Below are 20,331 nucleotides of genomic sequence, written 5' to 3' on the forward strand. Positions count from 1 at the left end.
AAAAAAAGAGCAAAAGGGCTTTGTTACAGTTGTGATAGCAAATACAGTAAAGGTCATAAGTGTGCTGAGAAGAAATTATTCTACATAGATTGTGAAGAGGAAGAAGAAAAGGAGCAAGAAAGGTCAAAAGAAGAGGATATATTCCAGGAACAAAGCCTAGATGAAGAACAAATAAATCTGACCATATCTTGTAATGCATTGGCGGGAATTACCACTCCTCAAACCATCAAGATAGAAGGACAAATCAAGAAGAAAAAGGTAATAGTGTTGATTGATTCAGGAAGCACCCACAATTTTATTCATTGTAAGGTAGCAAAAGAATTGAATTGCTTCCTATATCCAGCACCAGAGTGTCAAGTGATGATTGCAAATGGAGGAACAATAAATTGCTCTGGAAAGTGCCATAATATCAAGCTATCCATGGGAGAATATGTATTGACTAGCCCAATGCTTTCCATTCCAATGGGAGGTGCTAATGTTGTACTAGGAGTCCAATGGCTACAATCCTTGGGTACAATAGCTTTTAATTTTCAAGAACTTTTCATCAAATTTTCTACGGAAGGAAAGGAAGTTGAATTAAGGGGTATTGCAGGGAAACGAGGAAAGATAATCAGCTCTAATGGTATGAAAAAGCTTCTAAAAGAGGAGCAAAGAGGTGTAATTGCACAATTATGTTCACTAGATGTTTCCACATCGGAATCATCTATTTCTCCAGATCTCCAAAAAGTCCTAGACAATCATTCCAAGGTATTTGAGACTCCCAAAGGTCTCCCACCTATGCATGATCATGATCATGCTATTCATCTGATTCCAGGAAGTGTTCCTCCAAACATCAAGCCGTACAGATATCCCTATGTCCAAAAGAGTGAAATTGAACGTATGGTTGCAGAAATGCTAGAGGCTGGTATAATTCAACCAAGTCAAAGTTCTTTCTCTACTCCAGTAGTATTGGTGCACAAGAAGGATGGATCATGGCGCATGTGTCCGGATTATAGGGAGCTCAACAAGCTCACTATTAAAGATAAGTTCCCCATTCCTGTCATTGATGAATTACTGGATGAATTGCATGGATCAATTTACTTCACCAAGTTGGATCTTCGTTCAGGATATCATCAAATCAGAATGAAGATTGAAGACATTCCGAAAACGAACTCATGAGGGTCATTATGAATTTTTGGTCATGCCTTTTGGCCTTACCAATGCACCTTCAACATTTCAAGGTTTGATGAATTCAATTTTCAAACCATTCCTTAGAAAATTTGTGTTAGTATTTTTTGATGATATACTAATCTAAAGCAAGTCTTGGAAGGATCATGTTGAACATGTTGACAGGGTGCTACAACTATTGGAGGAGAAACAATTATATGCAAAAAGATCCAAATGTTTCTTTGGAGTCCAGGAGGTGGAATATCTGGGTCATATTGTATCTCATGAAGGAGTTAAGGTAGACCCTAGAAAAATTAAAGCCATTAAGGAATGGAAAATCCCCACATCCATAAAGCATCTGCGAGGATTTCTTGGGTTGACAGGGTATTATCGCAAGTTTGTTAAGAATTATGGGAGAATAGCAGCACCTCTAACAACATTATTGAAGAAAGATGCATTTTCATGGACTTCGGAAGCAACAAAGGCCTTTGAACATCTTAAAGAGGCAATGTGCCAAGCACTGGTCTTAGCTACACCGGACTTCACAAAAACCTTTATTGTGGAATGTGATGCTTCAGGAAATGGAATTGGTGCTGTTCTAATGCAAGATGAAAGACCCATTGCTTTTGAAAGTCGTCCAATCAAGGGAAAGTTTTTAAGCAAAGCTATTTATGAGAAGGAAATGTTGGCAATACTCCATGCACTTAAGAAATGGCGACCCTACCTAATGGGAAGACACTTCAAGGTAAAAACGGATCATGATAGCCTTAAATACTTTTTAGAACAAAGATTATCCTCTGAAGAGCAACAAAAGTGGGTCACAAAGATGTTGGGTTATGACTTTGAAATCATCTACAAAAAAGGGAAGCAAAATGTGGTGGCAGATGCACTCTCAAGAAAGGATGAGGATGTGGAAGCATTGTTGTGCGCCATTTCTATTATCCAACCAGATTGGATAAACGAAGCAAGGGAGGAATGGAAGAATGACGAAGAAGTGTGGGCACTTATTCGAAAGTTACAACAAGATTCCAGTACGTCTGATACATTTAGCTGGCAAAATGATTCATTATGGTACAAAGATCGCTTATACCTCTGTAAGAATTCCCAGCTAAAACAAAAGATTCTTATGGAATTGCACACTTCTCCCTTAGGAGGGCACTCAGGATTTTTAAAAACTTACCACAGGGTTAAGAAGGAATTTTTTTTGGATGGCCTTAAATCAGATATTCAAAAGTTTGTGGTAGAATGTTTGGTTTGCCAACAAAATAAAGTTGAAACAATTAAGACACCGGGTCTATTACAAACTTTATCCATTCCAAGCCAATGTTGGGAGGAGGTTTCAATGGATTTTATCACAGGTTTACCCAAGTCTGAGGGAAAGAGTGTCATCATGGTGGTAGTTGACAGACTTACCAAGTATGCACACTTTTGTGCATTATCACATCCATTTAAAGCCAGTACAGTTTCTACTGCATTTATGGAAACAATTCAAAAGCTACATGGAAACCCAAAGATTATTGTAAGTGACAGAGATCCCATTTTCACTGGAAATTTTTGGACAGAATTATTTTCTTGTCTTGGTACTCAGTTAGCTCATAGCTCATCTTATCATCCTCAATCTGATGGGCAAACTGAGATAGTAAACAAATGTTTGGAAGGATATCTTCGTTGCTTTGTATCTGATAAACAGACACAATGGGTCAAATGGTTGCCTCTGGCTGAATGGTGGTATAACACTTCCTTCCATACAGCAACAAAAATGACCCCATTTATGGCACTTTATGGGTATCAACCACCATCCATCACATCATATTTAAGAGAAAATTCTAAGGTTCAGGCAGTGGAACATCACATCGAACATCAACAACAAGTCCTCCAACTCTTAAAGGATAACCTCATGTTGGCACAAAATAGAATGAAACAACAGGCAGATCAACATCGCAGTGAAAGAAGTTTTGATGTAGGTGATTGGGTATTCCTACGGCTACAACCATATAAGAAAATGTCCCTCAAGCAAGCTAAGAAGGATAATAAATTATCACCAAAGTATTATGGTCCGTACAAGGTGTTGCAAAAGATTGGTACTATGGCATACAAATTGGAGCTTCCTGCAGCTTCTCGATTGCACCCAGTTTTCCATGTTTCATGTTTAAAGAAGGTTATAGGCGACAAGCTCCCAGTTCAAACAATATTTCCAGAACTTGACGAGGAAGGAAAAATTATATTGGAACCGGAAGCAGTCACAGAAACAAGAACTCGACAGCTACGAAATCGATCAATTTCAGAGTATCTTATCAAGTGGAAGAACTTATCCGCTGAAGATTCCACATGGGAGGATGAGAATTTTATGCAAAAGTATCCAGAACTACTCAAGCGTTGAGGACAACACTTTTTTGAAGGAAAGATTCATGTTGGGTCTCTATAATACTAGTGATTACCCCATTACTATTGTAGTTATACCCCTTATTAATATTGTTGTGCCCCTATTGCCCCCATATTGTTATTACTGTGCCCCATAGAATCCCTCTATTGTTATTTTTGTGGCTTTATATTATTCTTGTAGGTTGGCTGGATTATATTGTGACTCCTTAGACTCCTATATATTTTTTTTCCGAGGAAAAAAGCACAACTTTTTATTAATACTGTAAAAAAATTTTGTACATATTGTTCAAAAGCCATGAAGTGGCTCAATAAGAACACATTCTGCTCAACCCATAGGGAGCTATTCTGCTGATATATGTAAAAACTGATGGAGTCTTCCTCCCGGGAGGATGTAAAAACAGTATAACAACATGACATAAGTAATCCTGGGGTCACCTTCTCAGAAGGATAAACAACCCCAAATAAACCAAAAACTGTAAATGTCTGTCATCCAGTGCTAATATAAACAAAAAGTTATAAATATAGTCTGATATCTATATGCTATAAGCCAGTACTGAAGTCTGAAAAGGAAAAAGTATATACAAAGACAAAAGCCGATATACAAAATCTGAGAAAAAAGCTGTCAAAAATGTAGATAATTACTGAGATCAAAGAGCCTGTGCATAAGGGGGCTGATCTGTTCTGAAAGACTGCCCCTGTCTGGTTTCTTCTATCGCCCAGCTGCCCGGATCCTGTTGTAGACCAGCCTTAGATAGCTGATCTGCCTCCTCATTCCTGTCCTTGTATATATGGTAAATTGAAAACTTGTTAAAATAAGTCTTCAGATAAGAAATTTCTTCAACAATTGTTTTCAAAATCTGGTTTTGACAATTTGCATATCCATTGACCCAATTTATGACATTTTGTGAGTCTCCAAAAATCTGTATGGTGTTGATGTTTCTGTGATGAAGCCAGCATAAGAGGTATCTCAAGGCCGAAAGTTCAGCGAAGTTGTTTGTGCCAGTACCCAAACCAACAGAAGCTTTTAAAGAATGTTCCGGATTGATGTGGATATACAGTCCTGCTCCAGCTCTATTATTTTGGGAAGCCCCATCAAAATAGCCACACGGAATACCCTCCTGAATATTGATATGTTTTTGTTTTGTTTTGGAATTTTTGTCCTCGGGAGGAGGCAAAGCTGAATAAATGGCTGAGATATTAGTGGCTGTAACAGAGGAAGGTGTATCCTTATCATGAAACAGACTCTTGTTTCTAGCGAGCCAAACTCCCCAACAGAAAATAAGTGGCAGATTCCTCATATTCCCTTCCGGATAGGATTTCCACCATTTCCTCCAAGCATCATCCAAAGGATCTTGCCCCCACTGAGCTTTAACCTTAAGAAGAGCAGTGACCTCCTCCCAGATCTTCCTTGAGAGAACACAGGTGGTGAAGAGATGATTGGTGGTTTCCTCATCAGATTTACATAAGGGGCATCGCCCTGGCCCAAATAAAAACCTTTTCTGTAATGTTTCCCATGTTGGAACCTTCCTTTTTAGTATGCACCAAAGAAAGAGCCTAGACTTGGCAGGGCATTTTAATTTCCATATATCTTTTGCCCACCAATCCGGAACTCCCCAGCCTTTCTTTCCCATTAGAAAAGAATAACCATCTTTAGGAGAATACTCCCCAGAATTGTTATGTGCCCATAACAAGCAATCAGGTTCATCCTTAATCCTGATATTGGATCTTTGCAATTCTTTAATGAACCTCGCCCATTCATTCTTCCATCTAATGTTTAACCCAAGTTCTTCATCATCCTTCCAAGCCTGTCCCCAGATCGTGGACTGACCCACTTTTTCCACCTGATTTAGTGATGAAATACCTTTTGAATCAAGGTGTCGAAGAAGCCCTGGGGATAAGGCATAAGCTTCATTGCATCCTATCCAAGGTTCCCTGCCAATCCTGACCTGTCTCCCATCTCCCACTTTCCAAGCTAATCCTTGCTCAATCACTGAAAAGGCTTCCACCGTGGCCTTCCAGACTACTGAAGAATTTTTTACCTTCTTGTTTTGACTCCGGATGCAATCTTCCAAAGGCATTGGGTCTATATACTTCCTTTTCACCACCCTGGTCCACAGATTTTCCATGGTTATTAGCCTCCACCCTGATTTTGCTGCTAATGAGATGCTGAACTCAGGGAGTCTTTTTATCCCCCATCCTCCCCATTCTTTAGGTCTGGCGACTTTGTCCCAAGCCACCCAAGGTAAACCCGATGAATCCTTGTTGCCTGCCCATAGGAATCTGCAACAAATTCTTCTAATTTTCTCCATTACTCCTTTGGGGATCCAAGTTAGGGCTGCCCAGTACACTGGGATAGCTAATAGGACTGATTTAAGAAGGGTCAATCTACCAGCTCTGGACAACCATCTAAAGCTCCAGTGAGATATTCGGGTTTCTATCTTTGCTATGAGCCAGTTCCAATCATCTTTTTTATAGGCATCAGGCTTTAGCCAAAAGCCCAGATATTTGAATGGAACTTCCAGAGGTTGACTAGGGAAAGGAAATAGTTCAGCCATTTGATTCCTTCTCCTTCTTTCAAAATCTGCCATACAAACTTGTGATTTCCTAGAATTAATCTGCATTCCTGTTGCTTTTAGAAATAGATCAAAGATACATTTTAACTCCTTTAATTCACTACCAGTACCATTAGTGAAAATCAAAATATCATCAACGAAAAGAAGGTGAGTGATGAAGAGATTAATTGCAACCTCGATACCTTTTACCTTTCCCTCTCTTCTGGCTTTGTGAATCAGTCTACTGAGCCCTTCTGCCACAAGGAGGAACAGGAGGGGGGACAATGAGCACCCTTGTTTGAGGCCTCTCTGACTGTTGAAGAAGGGGGAGGCTGCTCCGTTGACCAGAACTGCAAAGCTAACATTTGTGATGCACCCCATGATCCAACTGACGAAAGGATAGCTGAAGCCCACATGTGTTAGTAGCATCCTTAGATATAGCCAGCTGATTCTATCATATGCTTTGGAAAGGTCAATTTTAAGAACAGCTCCCTTCTTTTTCTTCATTTTGATACTGTGGATAACCTCCTGGGCAACCCCAATGGCTTCATGGATCTGTCTGCCATCCAAGAACCCAAATTGTTCCATTGATATGTTTCTTGACAGGATTGGTGCTATTCTGAGTGCTATAACCTTCGAAATAATCTTATAAATACAATTACATAAAGAGATAGGTCTAAAGTCTTCAAAACTATCCGGCTCATCCTTCTTGGGAATAAGGGCGATAAAAGTTGAGTTATAGGGTCTGTAGACAACTCCTTTCAATCTGGATTCTTCAACTACATCAGTTATCTCTGTTCCAATCTGTTCAAAAAAATGGAGAAACAATTCTATGGTCCAGCCATCAGGGCCTGGGCTTTTGTCTTTGCCCATAAGCTTCATAGCTGTTTCAATCTCCTCCTTAGTGACCGGAACTGAGAGGTCTTCTGCTTCATCTTCCTCAATGAATCTAGGAAAACATTGCACAGTTTTGAAAACTTCTGCGATAGTAGCCTCTCTCGGATCTGCAAAGATCTTTTGAAAATGTCTTTTTCCTAAGCCAGAAAGCTCTGGAAAGGATCTGACTTCTCTCCCTTCTTCATCTTTAAGGTGCCAGATAATATTTGAAGATTTCCTTCCTTTTGCATAATTATGGAAAAACCTAGTGTTCTCATCTCCAGATTTTAGCCAAATTGACCTACTTTTAATCCTCCACTCTTCCTCCCTATCCAACAGAATTTTGTTTTGTTGTTTTTCCAATTGAAAGATTCTGTCCTTTGAAACCTGTGAGGAGTATCCATCTGTGTCCATACTCTCCAACTGCTGCAGCTCCTCCCTTATACTGATCAACTCCTCATTTTGTTTTAATTTTCTGTCTTTAGCCCAGGAAATTGTAGCTTTCTTCAATCTTTTTAAATTCTCCATGAATAAAAAACATTTATCCTCTCCAGCATTGGGATCAGGGTGATCCCAAGTTTCTTTAAACAGGTTGCCATATGTGGGGTCTTGAAGCCAAGCAGGATTGAATTTAAAAGGAGCCAATGGTTTGTGAGGGGGAATAGATATGTCTAAGAAAATTGGGAAATGATCTGAATTCCCTATTTCCTCCACCCACTGTCTGATCAGAGGAGCTTTAGAAGATAAAGACTCCGTTAAAAGAAAGTGGTCTATCCTTTTGGCAATCCGTCCTTCTCCTACTCTGCGATTTCTCCAAGTAGGCTTCAGCTTAATTGGGGAAGGATCAATTAGATTCTTCTCCATGATGAGGTTATAGAAAAAATCAGTAAGGGGGTCTTCTCTCGCAGAAGGGCCCCAAGCTTCAGCTCTACCCAAAGAAAAGTTTAAGTCACCTCCCATGATCATCAGCTGTGAATTCATAATGGGTTTTGTCATCAATTCTTCCCAGAAAGATTCCCTTTCTTGACATGGCCCATAGATATTTACAAGGGTGATGGGAAAAGAGAAGTCTGGGGATATAATCTCCATGCCCAATACATTTTTCATCCCCCAACGGTTGATGGCTTTAACCCTCCCTTCTCTGTACCCAATTGCGATGCCCCCCGAATGGCCAGAGGCATCCATAGCAGTGAAAACCCACCCTGGGAGAAGGGTTTTAAGCATCGGTTCAATCTCAGAAGCCTTCCCCAAAGTTTCTTGCAGAAAAATAACATCTAGTTTAGAATTAGTTATCCAATCTTTCAAGGCCAGTTTTTTCGGTTTACTGGCCAAACCTCTACAATTCCAAGATGTCAAGATCATTTTATAACACCCTCTGGGGGAAGAACTGCTCTAAGAACCCCCGTGATCGAATGTTGTTTTCCATCTGCCACATCCAATTTGGCTTTAAGTTTTGCCTTTGACATATCTGATTTCCTTCCTCGTTTGTTTTTGGAACTGTTATGTAAATGTATTGGTCCCAAACCCCCTACAGACCCCCGATCCTCAAGGTTCCCTCCCGATGATCTCAGGTTATAAGGGCAAAGTGGTCGGGTTACAGGAAGGGAAAGAGGAGGCCATTTATCTTCACAATTTATATCCAATGACGGTAAAGCTTCGGCTATAGTTTCCACACTCGGACATGTCATTGTATGATCCATAATATCATCATTAAAATTAACTTGCTCTTGATTTGATAAAGAAGCAGTATTTACATTAACAGATTTTTGTTCAGGAGGAATAAGAGAAGGAATAGAAGTCCCGGCAGACATACCCTTTTCCGATTCGTTGTTTTGATCAGGATTTGCACTTTCTTCCTCAGCGAGCCCTTCCACCGCTTCCGCTTCTGTATTGGTCTCCTCCGCAGCTACCTCCGGAATCATGTCATTTACCACAGCAGCCTCCTGAGATTGATATCCTTCGTCCGCTGTCTCCTTTACATTCTCCTCTGTCTCCATATTCCTTGGTACTTGTGTTTCCGGCACTTCGTGCTCCATCGGCCTCTGAACCTCTGCTTGTGCCTTATCTCTATTAGCTGTAGTCCTTCGGAAATGTCGCCTTCTTCTCATCTGTGGGCAATCTTTTGCCAAGTGCCCATACTCATGGCACCAATGGCATCTGAATGGCAAGTACTCATAATCTAGTATCTGCTCGTATACATAGTCATCAAATTGTAGGTTGATTTTTTGTGCCAATCCTCCACTCGGGTTGAGCATTACAAGTATGCGAGCTATTGCCCTGTTCTTTGTTGTCAAAAATGTCATATCTGCTTCCATATAAACCCCCAATCTGTTACCAATAGTTTTGAATACTTCCTCTGTCCATAGGAAAGAAGGTAATCCAGGAGCTCGCACCCAGACTGGAAACTCGTCCGTTCGCTCCTTAATTTCATCAAAAAGAGGGGTCCATTTCTTTAGCAGAACTAGAATGTTCCCTATGTGCCAATTCCGCTGAAGTACCTAGTCTGCCGATTCTCTATCTTTGAATCGAAGCTTAAACCATCCCTTAGCAAGTACTAATGCTTCAAACTGTAGTGAGTTATCTGATACAAAGCATTTCTCCCTCCATTCTTGTAAAAAATCAGATGTGAGTTTCTTACCTCTGGCCCTGCCAACCAAGGTGCAATCTGCTACAGCTAGGGCTTCTATCATGGACACCTCCATCCCAAGGATCAAATTGTCAGCAATCGCCTGGGATCCTATGGGTCTTTGCGGCTTTCTCTACTCTCCTTTGTATCTACACTCTTCCTCCGGCATTCTTATGCCCTTTCGACCCTCGTTCCTCGCAGGGGTTAGCTGTACCGTGCCCAAAAGGGGATCTGTCTCCAGCTGAGCCGGGATCTGGCCCAAAGACCCCGATTCGTCATTCCCAGAGGGGAAGAAGTCCGACCCCTGCCCATCAGAGACTGCCAGCCCCCCTACAGTAGAAACCCTGGGATCCCTTGCTGCATTATCTATGTGGTTTTGAGGATCTCTTGGAAGGGAAGCCCTCGAAAGTGTAGTAATACCTCCTTGAGCCCGAGAATGTACCTTACCAGCTGAAAGCCCTAAATGGGAAATGTTTTCCAAACCCTTGTGGGCTATAAACCGCCCAAACAGAGATTTTCCTTTTGGGTCAGTAGACAGACCACCCACATTCGCTCCTCCCGGCACTATTGCTTTCGCGGCTGGTGTGGATGCTCCCTCTGAACCAGAGATATGTACCCCATGACCCGACTCCTTCCCATGAGACAAAAACTGTTGATTTTCCACCTGTGATAACGCCTCCAGACTAGGAAGTTCAAAGGGGCCAAAATAATGTTCCACATTGTGTTCAGTGACATCCTTCCCCCACATGGAGAGGAGGTCTTCTACCTCTGGGTCCAGGGCTAAAAACTCGGCGGGGTTTACCATGGTTGGACCCGTTCCAAAGCAACCGACAGTCAAACGAGGTAACCTTCACGGTAAACTTGTTGTTGGAAACGGACAAACAGGCGAATGAAGGTAACAGTATAGAGTTTAACTTTCAAAACGGAAAAATATGCCAAAACCTCGTGAAACCTCCACCTGCCAGTTAAACGAAGCTGCAAGGAAATTCCCCGCGACGGTAGCTGTGCAGGGCTTCTGACCTCATTCACCTAACCGAGGCCTGTGCGCGGTTCCGCCCACTGCCCAGGGATCGAAACCCTAACCATCTCCATTCCTGCCCCTTACGGCTCCCTCTGATCTATTTTTATGTTATTGAGATGAGAAGCCTAGACTCCTATATATAGAAAGGAGGTTTTGTCATTTGAATCATCGAAGAATTGTTCATTTATGTAATGTAAAGGAGGTTGCCCCCTCAAAGAGGTTGAATTCTAAGGCGTTGATCTATCTTTTCTATCTTTTCTTGAGCTGGTTTCATAATAGAAAACAAAAAAATTTGCATAAGAAGTTCATCAACGCACTCTGGGCAGACAGGTTAACTACCAAGAGATCCATTGGAACTAGTCCCTATGAGCTTTTCTATGGTATGGAGGTTGTATTTCCTTCATCCTTAGGAATAATTGTAATGAAATTATTGCAAGAAGTTCAAGTACAGCCCAATGACATTCATAGAAGTATAAATCAGACTATACATTTGCAGCAGACCAGAGAAGAGGTATATCAAAAATCTCAATTGCTACAAGAAAAACTCAAGAAGATATTTGATAAGAGGACTAAGGCAGAGGATTTTTTCATAGGAGACAAAGTTTTGAAATGGGACTCCAGAAGAAAAGATAAAGGAAAACATGGGAAGTTTGACTTCCTATGGAAGGGACCTTTTATTATTCAGGCCTCACAGGGAAATAATACCTACTTTTTGAAAAGCCTGGATGGTACATAAGCAGAAGGACAATTTAATGGTCGAGTGTTGAAACACTATTTTGTTCCAGTTTATTGATATATCAGAACTCTGACTTGTACATAAGGATGTTTAGTTTCTGCAGTTTACTAAAGCAATAAGAATAGGAAGGAATGTGAAGAAAATTTTAAGGACCAGTCAAGGAATTTTACCACTTTTGTGCTTTGCCTCATTTTAGTTTATCAAAAATTGTAGAAGAAGACTTGGGAGCTGAAAACATAAGAACAAACATTTAGACAAACTATGCAAAGAGGAGGTACAATTTTTTGAATTAGCTCAAGAAATATGTGTATATTTTATATGGACCTCTGTACAGTTTGTTTACTTACAGCAAAGGAAAATTTTGGAATGTAGCAAGAGTTGTTTAGAAGGCCATCTGACCTGCTGTTCTTGAATTTTCACCACTAAAATCCATCCCCAAGTGGAGCCAGTGTTATGCTCCTATACCAATAGTTGTCATATTTCATGATTGACTGGTTAAAAGTCCCCAATATGTTCATCCTTTCCCTCCTGCAAAGGTTTCCCATATTTTGAAAAAGTCAAAAAATTAAAAAATTAAAAGAGGGTATGCCCTAAAAGAAAGGTCAAAGGGTAAAAACAATGAAATGGTCAAAAAATAAAATAAATGAACCCCAAAGAAAAATACCAGGAAAGTGTGCAAGTCCAAATGCCACTACTATTTCATGTTCTATAAATAAAGTTTCATGAGCAGTTTGTTGAACTTCATGTTGCAATTGATGAATGGCCAAACAACTTAATCTTGGCTATTTCATGTTTCAATTTCTTGTCTTAGTAATAGAGAATAAAATCTGTCCAAAATGTTTAAACCTGGCAGATAAATGTTAGGTAGATAAGCAAAGGAGCTCAACAGTTTAATTTGAGCCCTTAGAAGAAATAAGGGCAGACTTAGATAGGATTCCCATGAAAAGAAAAGAAAATTTGTAAGGGTTTGCTAGTCTAAGTGCACCCATGGTATAAGAACAAAAAATGTTAGGTACTATAGGCTGGGTAGGTAGTTTTGGTGTTGCAGAAGCATGCTTATGATTAATTTTGTCTCTCAAGATGTTCATCTTATTGTTATCATAAGTACCAAGGCAACTGTTTGGTTACAAATCAAGTCAGGCATGACTAACTCCCCTCCATCATTCTCCCAAAATCATTTGCTAACTCCCCCAAGGATGTTAAGACCTGCTTAATGTTATCAATCAGGTTGTCCCGAAGCTCCTTAAGGGATACGACCGAGGTAACCACAAACCAATCTTTGGACTACATGTTCTAGCCCACCTGCAATCAGAGAGGGCTCTCTCTTAATGATTTAGCTTTGTTGATGATGATTTTAGGCTAGTTGTTGAGTTCAAGGGGTTTTGTTTGAGTTTTGGTGGGATGGATGAGGCTTCCAAGTAGAGAGGTAAGTATAGTGTGAGAGTTTCAAACCATTGGGCGTGGAGTCATGGAGTAGGACTGCTGGTGCGTTTTCTTGGTCACAAGAAGAATATGGAGCAAGCTAGCTACACATGAAACAATGATTCAGGCTAAAAGGATGGAATGAGGGCTAAGGAATGAGAAGCAATTAAGAATTTCTCATTCAGCTTAACAGAGGGAAGGTGAATGAGCTCTATCTAGGAGCAGTCAAGAATCCCTAGATAACTGTCAAACATGAGTGAATTAGGGGGAATACGAGCCAAAGGGAATTCATATTCATTACCAATTCGGATGAAAACATAAAGAAACAGCAGGAATTGAGCATAGAGTGCAGCCAAGCAAGTTCTAAGCTAATCTTTCTTTCTGTTATTTAGATGGTGATATATGTATGATATAAACATATATGAATTTGAAACAGAGATAAGAAACACTTATTGAGTCATGTTGCAGCACAAGGATTCCATATTCATTCTTCAAAACATTAATAATACAGTAGACAGTCCATCCTCCAAGCTTTCAGCAGTCTTTGATTAATGAGAACATCAAGTATACAGAGCGAGTCTCTCTTGGAGAAAATCAACCAACCAACCCCTTAAACAATGAATTAGGGTGGTTTATATAGGGAAAATATCTAAAAATATCCATTACAACAGATCTTAAATGGATCTGAGGGAAATGAGTTCTTTAATCTAATCTTGTCCTGGAATAAATGCAAGAAGATATCTAAGTGCCGTGTTGGGGTAGCTGCCTCAAAAATGAGTGGAAATCTATCCTTATGGCTTTGTGCGGTTCATTCAGCCATAACTGTGCTTTGGGCTTTGATCCCCTACTCTAGAGTGGCTTTGATGTGCATTAACTGTGATCTGAGAGCCCTTAAATGGTTGTACCGCTTTCTTTGAGTTTGCTTGGGGGCTTTTAATGTTCGCCCGCTTCGATCTGATACTCTTTAATTTAATCAAGGTTTTATTTTTCCTCTGATACTCTTTGACACTTGAATCGGGCCATTTTCTCTCCCTCGACGTGTTTGAAACTGTCAAATCGCTCATTTTCTATCCTTGCTTCAAATTATTTCCGTGGATTTTGGAATCCTACGGGCGTTGGCCGTTTTGAATACAATCATAAATGAAGGAATCCTCTCAAAACTGCGAACTTTCAGGCCTCTTGGTAGCCAAACGATATGAGGCTTTCCATTTTGGTCATTTTTTCTTAGCGAAGCGTGATTAGCGCTAAGCGCTAATCGCGCATTGAAAACTACCTCAGTTTTTTATTCCGGGCTCTCTTTGCTGCGATTTGCGCCCTTCGCGCCTTCCTTTAGTGATGATGTCAGCATTGGGTCCCAGTACGATAGTGATGTGGAAGGGTGATGTGGCAGGGTGACGTGGCAGTACGGCGGGGATTAACTCGGAGATCGGCAATCGGCCAGGACAGGGGGCAATGGCTTTTATATATGTGATGCGATGGGAGCGATCGCCGATTTCGGAAAGGCGACGCGGCATGCGGCTGTGCGATAATGGGAAGTATTGCGGAAATGAATGGATCGCGATGCGATATGCTTTCGGATGCGATATTAATATCGCATCGGCGGATGAGAGGGGGGGCAACTGTATGTAGCTACAAAAACTTGTGACTGTCGATCGCGAAATCGCATCGGCGAAGTGATATCGGGAAAGTATAAAGGGGCAGGCCGATGAATGAATGTTGTGACCTCCGATAGCGATATTGTGTCGGAGGAGAGGAAAACTCATAGGAGGAGGGTTCATGCGATTGGAAGAGGCTTTTTAAAGTTTTAGAAGAGTTCTTGATGCATCGAAATGAGTTTGATAGCATTTAAAGGGGGTTTTTGTGTTTTCGAAGGAGTCCAAACACCTTAGGAAGATGGTTTTTTGAGCGAAATGAGGGTTCTTACTAAGTTTCAAGTAAACTTAGTAATTCCCAAGCGATACTTATGGTTATATTTCAACCAAAGGAAGGGATAAGTATATAGGGGAGTTATTAACATAGCGTTAGTCGGGGGAGGGGAGATAGATAGGGAGTTACATAATAAAGTTAGTAGTTAATATGAAATGTGATTAGAGAGCGCCAAGTATGCAAATCTTAGGCTATTAAGGGGAAAATAACTCGTATAAGAAATATAAGCATCCTTAAGCAAAGCAGATCTTTACTTAGGCAATGATATGGCAGATGATGAAACTTAAGAGATATCAAGCAGATCTTGACCTCTTTGGGGAGGTTAGTGAATGATTTGGGGAATAAGAAGAAGGGGGAGTTAGTCATCCCTCGCTTGAAGTCCTCCAAGGGAGAATTGCATTGCATTTGTGATCTGAATAGATATGACGTTGGCAAAGATAAAATGGGTCTCATGCCATGATTCTGCAACCACCAAAACTACCTACCCAGCCTACTCACCTAGCATTTTCTCTTCTTTTGGTTTGGGTGCACTTGAACTAGCATACCCAGCTTTTCATTCTTTTCTTCTTGTTGTCCTCCTATCTACATCTATAATTATTTCGTCTAGGTGCTTAGATTAAGCGGTTGAGCACCCTTGTTTCACTACCTATCTACAAATCTGCCAAGATTAAGCTGTTTGGACAGATAATTATTCTCTATATTCTACAACAGGAAATTGAAACCTAGGGAGACCAAGATTAAGCTGTTTGGCCCTCCCTTAACTGAAAAACTCATCAAAAATGGATCAACTCATCAAAATGGAACATAGCAGTGGCACTTAGACTAGCACACTCTCATGGGCAATTCTCTGGCCTCTGTAGCAAATATGGAGCATTGCAACATGCAAAGTATGACATATTTGGCATGTAAAAATGTCGATCATGAAAGATGAATACCTGCTGCAGCAGGAGGCTAACAGTGGCTCCACTTGGGGATGGCTTTTCCTTTGTGAAAAGCCAAGAATAGCAGGTCAGACTGCCTTGATCTTCTATTGTTGCTGTGGAACTGAAAACATTTCTTCGTTGGCTGCTAAAAAATTGGGATCTTGAGATCTGAACAACACTCTCCTCAACTGAATTACTGTGAACTATATAGCATCGCCTGCTTTCTTCTGTGTGCTTGATATTACCTACATTTTTTCTTGAGACCTGCCTTCTAAAATAGTCTCAAAACATGTATCAAAACTGATGTATTTCATTTGTTTTTGCTTTGACCAAGGGTGCTGATACGAAACCTAAAAAACGCTCCTGTGTTTTGATACTATTGACTGAAGTGGAAAGCTTGATTGTAGCACTTCTAACTGAATTTTATTTGATATAATAGCACTACTTCGTTGCTTCGTTCCAAGCAATCGGATTGCTTATACAAACATAAAAAGGAAAGCGCTGACATATATACAAAAACTAATATACAAATATATACACAGGGGCATTGTATCCCTTAAAAGGGGTCTCGATAATGTTTCAACATTCGGCCATTTACAGGGCCATCTTCCACTGTGCTGTCATCTATAGTTTTGAGAAAATATGTGTTATTTCCTTGCACAACATTGATAACAAATGGGCCTTTCCATAGAAAATCAAATTTTGCATGCTTTCCCTTGTCTTCTCTTCGTGAGTCCCACCTTAACACTTTATCGCCAATAAAGAAATCCTCAGCTTTAGTCCTTTTGTCAAATGCCTTTTTTAGCCTTTCTTGCACAATTTGAGCTCTGTCATACACATGCTCTCTGGTTTGCTGGAGATGAATGGTCTGATTTATTCTTCTTTGAATATTATTTGGTTCTTCTTGGATCTCTTGTAACAACTTGATGATAGGAATGCCCAAGGAAGATGGAAATCTGGCCTCCATGCCATATACCAGCTCATAAGGGCTCATCCCAATGGATTTCTTTGTTGAAAGTTTGTCTGCCCATAGGGAATTTGTGAGCCTCCTATGCCAATTCTTCTTGTTTTCTTCTAAGATCTTCTTGATAATACTAATCAGGCTCTTGTTAGATGACTCGGCCAAGCCATTACCTTGAGGGTAATAGGCTGTGGAGTGGCCCAAGGTGATGTGAAATTTATGGCAAAAATTGATCATCTTTTTGGATTTGAAGGCAGCAGCGTTGTCAGTGATGATCTTCTCAGGGCAGCCAAATCTAGAAAGGATATTGCACTCAAGGAATTGGATAATGGTGGTATCATTGGCTTGCCTACATGGGATTGCTTCAATCCACTTGGTGAAATAGTCTGTGGCTGTTAGAATCCATTTGTGTTGGCCTGAGGAAGAGGGATGTATTTCTCCAATGAAGTCGAGACCCCATTGTTGAAAAGGCTTTTCGGTTGAAATGGGCTTAAGAGGAAAAGGCAACAACTTTATTTTGCCCTCAAAGATTTGTCATTTATGGCACGTGGTAGTAAACTTCTTTACATCTGCAAACAAGGAGGGCCAATAGAAACCAGCCCTTAGAATTTTATCAGCAGTGGAATTCCAATATAGATATCCTCCACAGTTCCCTGCATGGAATTATTTCATGACATTATTAGTTTCATTCATGGTTAAACAATTGAGAAATATGCCTTCATGATTTTTCCAAAATAATGCAGCCTCTATGACACAAAACTTTGAAGCCTTCATCTTTAAAAAACTTTTCTTGGTTCTGGACAATCCTGGGAGAGCAAACAGGTTTAACAATACAAAGCATATATCAGCATACCATGGGGATTGCAAAAAGGTTTCACTGATCTGTGGAGTCACCAGCTCCTGTTCATTGTCCAGTTGGTTAATGTCTAAGGCTTGAAAGTTTGTTTCGGACATCAGTTTTGCTAAACCTTGTCCCTTTATGAGCTTGGTTGGTTTTATTTCAATGTCATACTCAAGGATGCTAGTGATCCACTTGCCTCTTTTGCCCTATAATCCCTCTTGGGTTAATATGTCTTTTACAACAGCATTTGGGACATAGGCAATCACATGTGAATATAAAATGTAAACGCGGAAATCTTTGATTGCTTTAACAAGAGTGTAGGCCTGCTTCTCCATGATTTGGTACTTCAAGGGAGCATCTCTTAAGGTTCGGCTGAAAAATGCAATTGGCTTTTCAGCTTCTTGATCATCCTTTTGCAAAAGGACAACAACTATGGTGTGCTCAGATGTAAAATAAAAAATGATAAAATCTTTGTCAAATTGAGGACTGGTGAGGACAGGGGCTTGGGTTAAGGCAACTTTGATACTCTCAAAGGCTTGCTTGGTTTGAAGAGACCATTTTACCTTGGAATCCTTCTTAAGCATGTTGTTTAGCGTTCCTATCAGTTCGGCCAAGTTTGGGATGAATCTCCTTAAGAAATTGATCTTTCCAAGGAATACTTGCAATTCTTTTATATTTCTTGGATACGGGATTTTTATAATGGCTTGGATCCTTTTTGGATCTATTCTAATACCATCTTTTGAGATGATATGGCCAAGTAGTTTGCCTTCTTCAAGGCCAAAGAGAGACTTCTTTGGGTTTAAGGAAATGCCATATTTTCTACATGTCATGAATATTTGCCTCAAATGTTTAAGGTGCTCTTGATCAGATTTGGAGAAAGGGGTTAAGTCATTGAGGTAGATAACTAGGAAATCATGTATTTCCTTGGCAAATGCAATATCCATTGCCCTTTGAAAGGTAGCACCAGCGTTTTTAAGTCCAAAAGGCATCTTCACATATTTAAATGTTCCCCACGGTGTGGTAAAGGCTGTTTTATTCTTGTCATCCGGGTGAACTAGTATTTGATTAAAACCTGAAAAACCATCTAGCAAAGAGATTCTTGATGACCCCACTACTCTTTGTAGGATGTGGTCCATTTTGGCAATGGGTAGTGGTCTTTTAGGGAGACTTGGTTTAAATTTCTTAGATCTACACATAGCGTAATCTCAACTGTCTTCTTTCTTGTGGGAACAAGATTGGATACCCATTCAGAAAATCTGATGGGTGCTATGATGCCTGCTTCAAACATTATTTTCACTTCCTTTTCAATCAATGAGAGAAGCACAGGATTGATTCTCCTTAGTTTCTGTTTGAAGGGCTTTTGATTTGGTTTTACGGGAATGGTGTGTTGGATCACTGAGGTGTCATAGGACTTCAAATCCTCATAACTCCAAGCAAACACATCTTGGAATTCTTTGAAAAAATCAACATATTTGGGCTTTTGATCAGGTGGCAAAGATTGAGATAGTTTGATCATTTTGGGCTTCTCTGCTGTCCCAATGTTATGTTCTTCTATAGCGGCATTTAAGGGTTGCATTTTTGGTTTTTTGGGCACATCATTTGCATCAAACATATCTTCTAATGGAGTGAGGCCAGCAGGGAGAAAGTTATCTTTTAAATCAACGATCTCGTCCTCTGTTTCGGTTATTTCCTCCAAATGCATATGTTTTAGCTCTTCTATGTTTGCATTGTCACAAACAGTTGGGTTTACGATTTGTTTGGCTGTTACTGCTATTACAGCCTGCTGATTTTCATTTGTTTTCTGTTGTTCATCCTTCATAGCATCCATGTCAATTTTAGTATTTGAAAACTCGTCCTCAAGAGTGAGGAAATTGTTAATTTGTTCATCTCTTTCAAACACTTGCGAATCTTTAACATTATTTGGGATAGCAGGCCTATGTTTTATCTCGGCAGTGAAATGGTTACTTGGCTCAAAGGGAAGCTTGCACTTACTAGCAAAAGTGGCTAGGCTCTGTGCATGAATGTTATGATCTCTTGAGATCTTGGCAAGCCTGGATTCAGTGAATGTATTGAGTATATTAGTGGCAGCAGTCCTATAGGCCCTCATTCTATTGTCATTAGTAACAAAGTTGCCTTTCATTTGTTGTATTACTAGGTCAGAGTCACTTAGAATAGACACTGTGGCAGCTCCTAAAGCTCTGAGCAGCTTAAGGCCTAAGAGGAGTTCCTCATACTCAGCCATGTTGTTGGTGCATTTGAAATTTAGTCTATATGCATGACCTTGTGCATGATTATTATGTGTGTTGTGAACCCATATTCCAACCCCTGCTCCTAACTTGTTTACTGAACCATCAAACTCTAAATACCATGTGATTTCTTGCTTGTGGTTAGTATTGAGAGTTTCAGTCATTTTAGGATTGGGCGGACCTAAGTCTCGTGTTTGAGGAGGTTCTTCTTGTGTGCTGGTTGCATTGGCTATTGTGACAGTCTCATGGGTATGTGCAACCGATTCTTCATTGATGTGTGCTTGTTGTTCTAAAGCCAAAGGCTTGACATCAGTTAAAGGGCGGCTATCATTATTAAACAAAATAAATGAATCCATATCAGTATGGATTGAGTAGATGGGGAAGTTTTGTGGCTCATCCTCGCTACTCACCATATATTTCATGAGTGTTTCTCTATATAGTCTTTTTGGTTGCCCAAATACTGATATAGTGGCGTAAGAGAGGTCTAGCTGGAGGGATCCTTGGAGTTTTGCTCCCCAAGATCTTGATAGGAGCATGTCATACTTCGATGGAATGTCAGCAACCACCACATCCATGAGGATTGTCTTGTTAGGATATTGGACTAAGGAGACACACGAGTCTTTGATTAGGCCTAAACACTTGACTTGACTTGAGTCAAAGGAGAATAAATCTT

At 40.3% G+C, this 20,331-nt stretch overlaps 1 protein-coding gene across 1 annotated transcript; it reads right to left on the reverse strand.

Moving 5' to 3' along the window:
- Positions 1-4,175: 4,175 nt before the first annotated feature.
- LOC149230617 (uncharacterized) lies at positions 4,176-9,658 on the reverse strand. The gene is made up of 4 exons (XM_089381360.1): positions 9,595-9,658; positions 8,493-9,261; positions 6,743-8,292; positions 4,176-6,109 (listed from the first exon to the last, which is right to left on the reverse strand). The coding sequence occupies exons 1-4, from the start codon at positions 9,656-9,658 to the stop codon at positions 4,176-4,178; spliced, it is 4,317 nt and encodes a 1,438-aa protein (XP_089237486.1).
- Positions 9,659-20,331: the final 10,673 nt, after the last annotated feature.

Source organism: Pinus tabuliformis, chromosome J, assembly GCF_031772625.1.
Source record: "Pinus tabuliformis cultivar Carrire ecotype Pingquan chromosome J, CPIR1, whole genome shotgun sequence".
In the NCBI taxonomy this organism is placed as follows: Eukaryota; Viridiplantae; Streptophyta; class Pinopsida; order Pinales; family Pinaceae; genus Pinus; species Pinus tabuliformis.

Bases quoted from the DNA above. Each gene is read 5' to 3' on its own strand.
- LOC149230617 (XM_089381360.1), bottom strand. From the start codon at position 9,658: ATGGAGGTGTCCATGATAGAAGCCCTAGCTGTAGCAGATTGCACCTTG. The intron at 9,262-9,594 runs GTAAGAAACTCA...ATATGGAAGCAG, and splicing joins CTTGGTTGGCAGGGCCAGAG to ATATGACATTTTTGACAACA. The intron at 6,110-6,742 runs GTAATTGTATTT...TTTGTATGGCAG, and splicing joins CTTTAGACCTATCTCTTTAT to ATTTTGAAAGAAGGAGAAGG.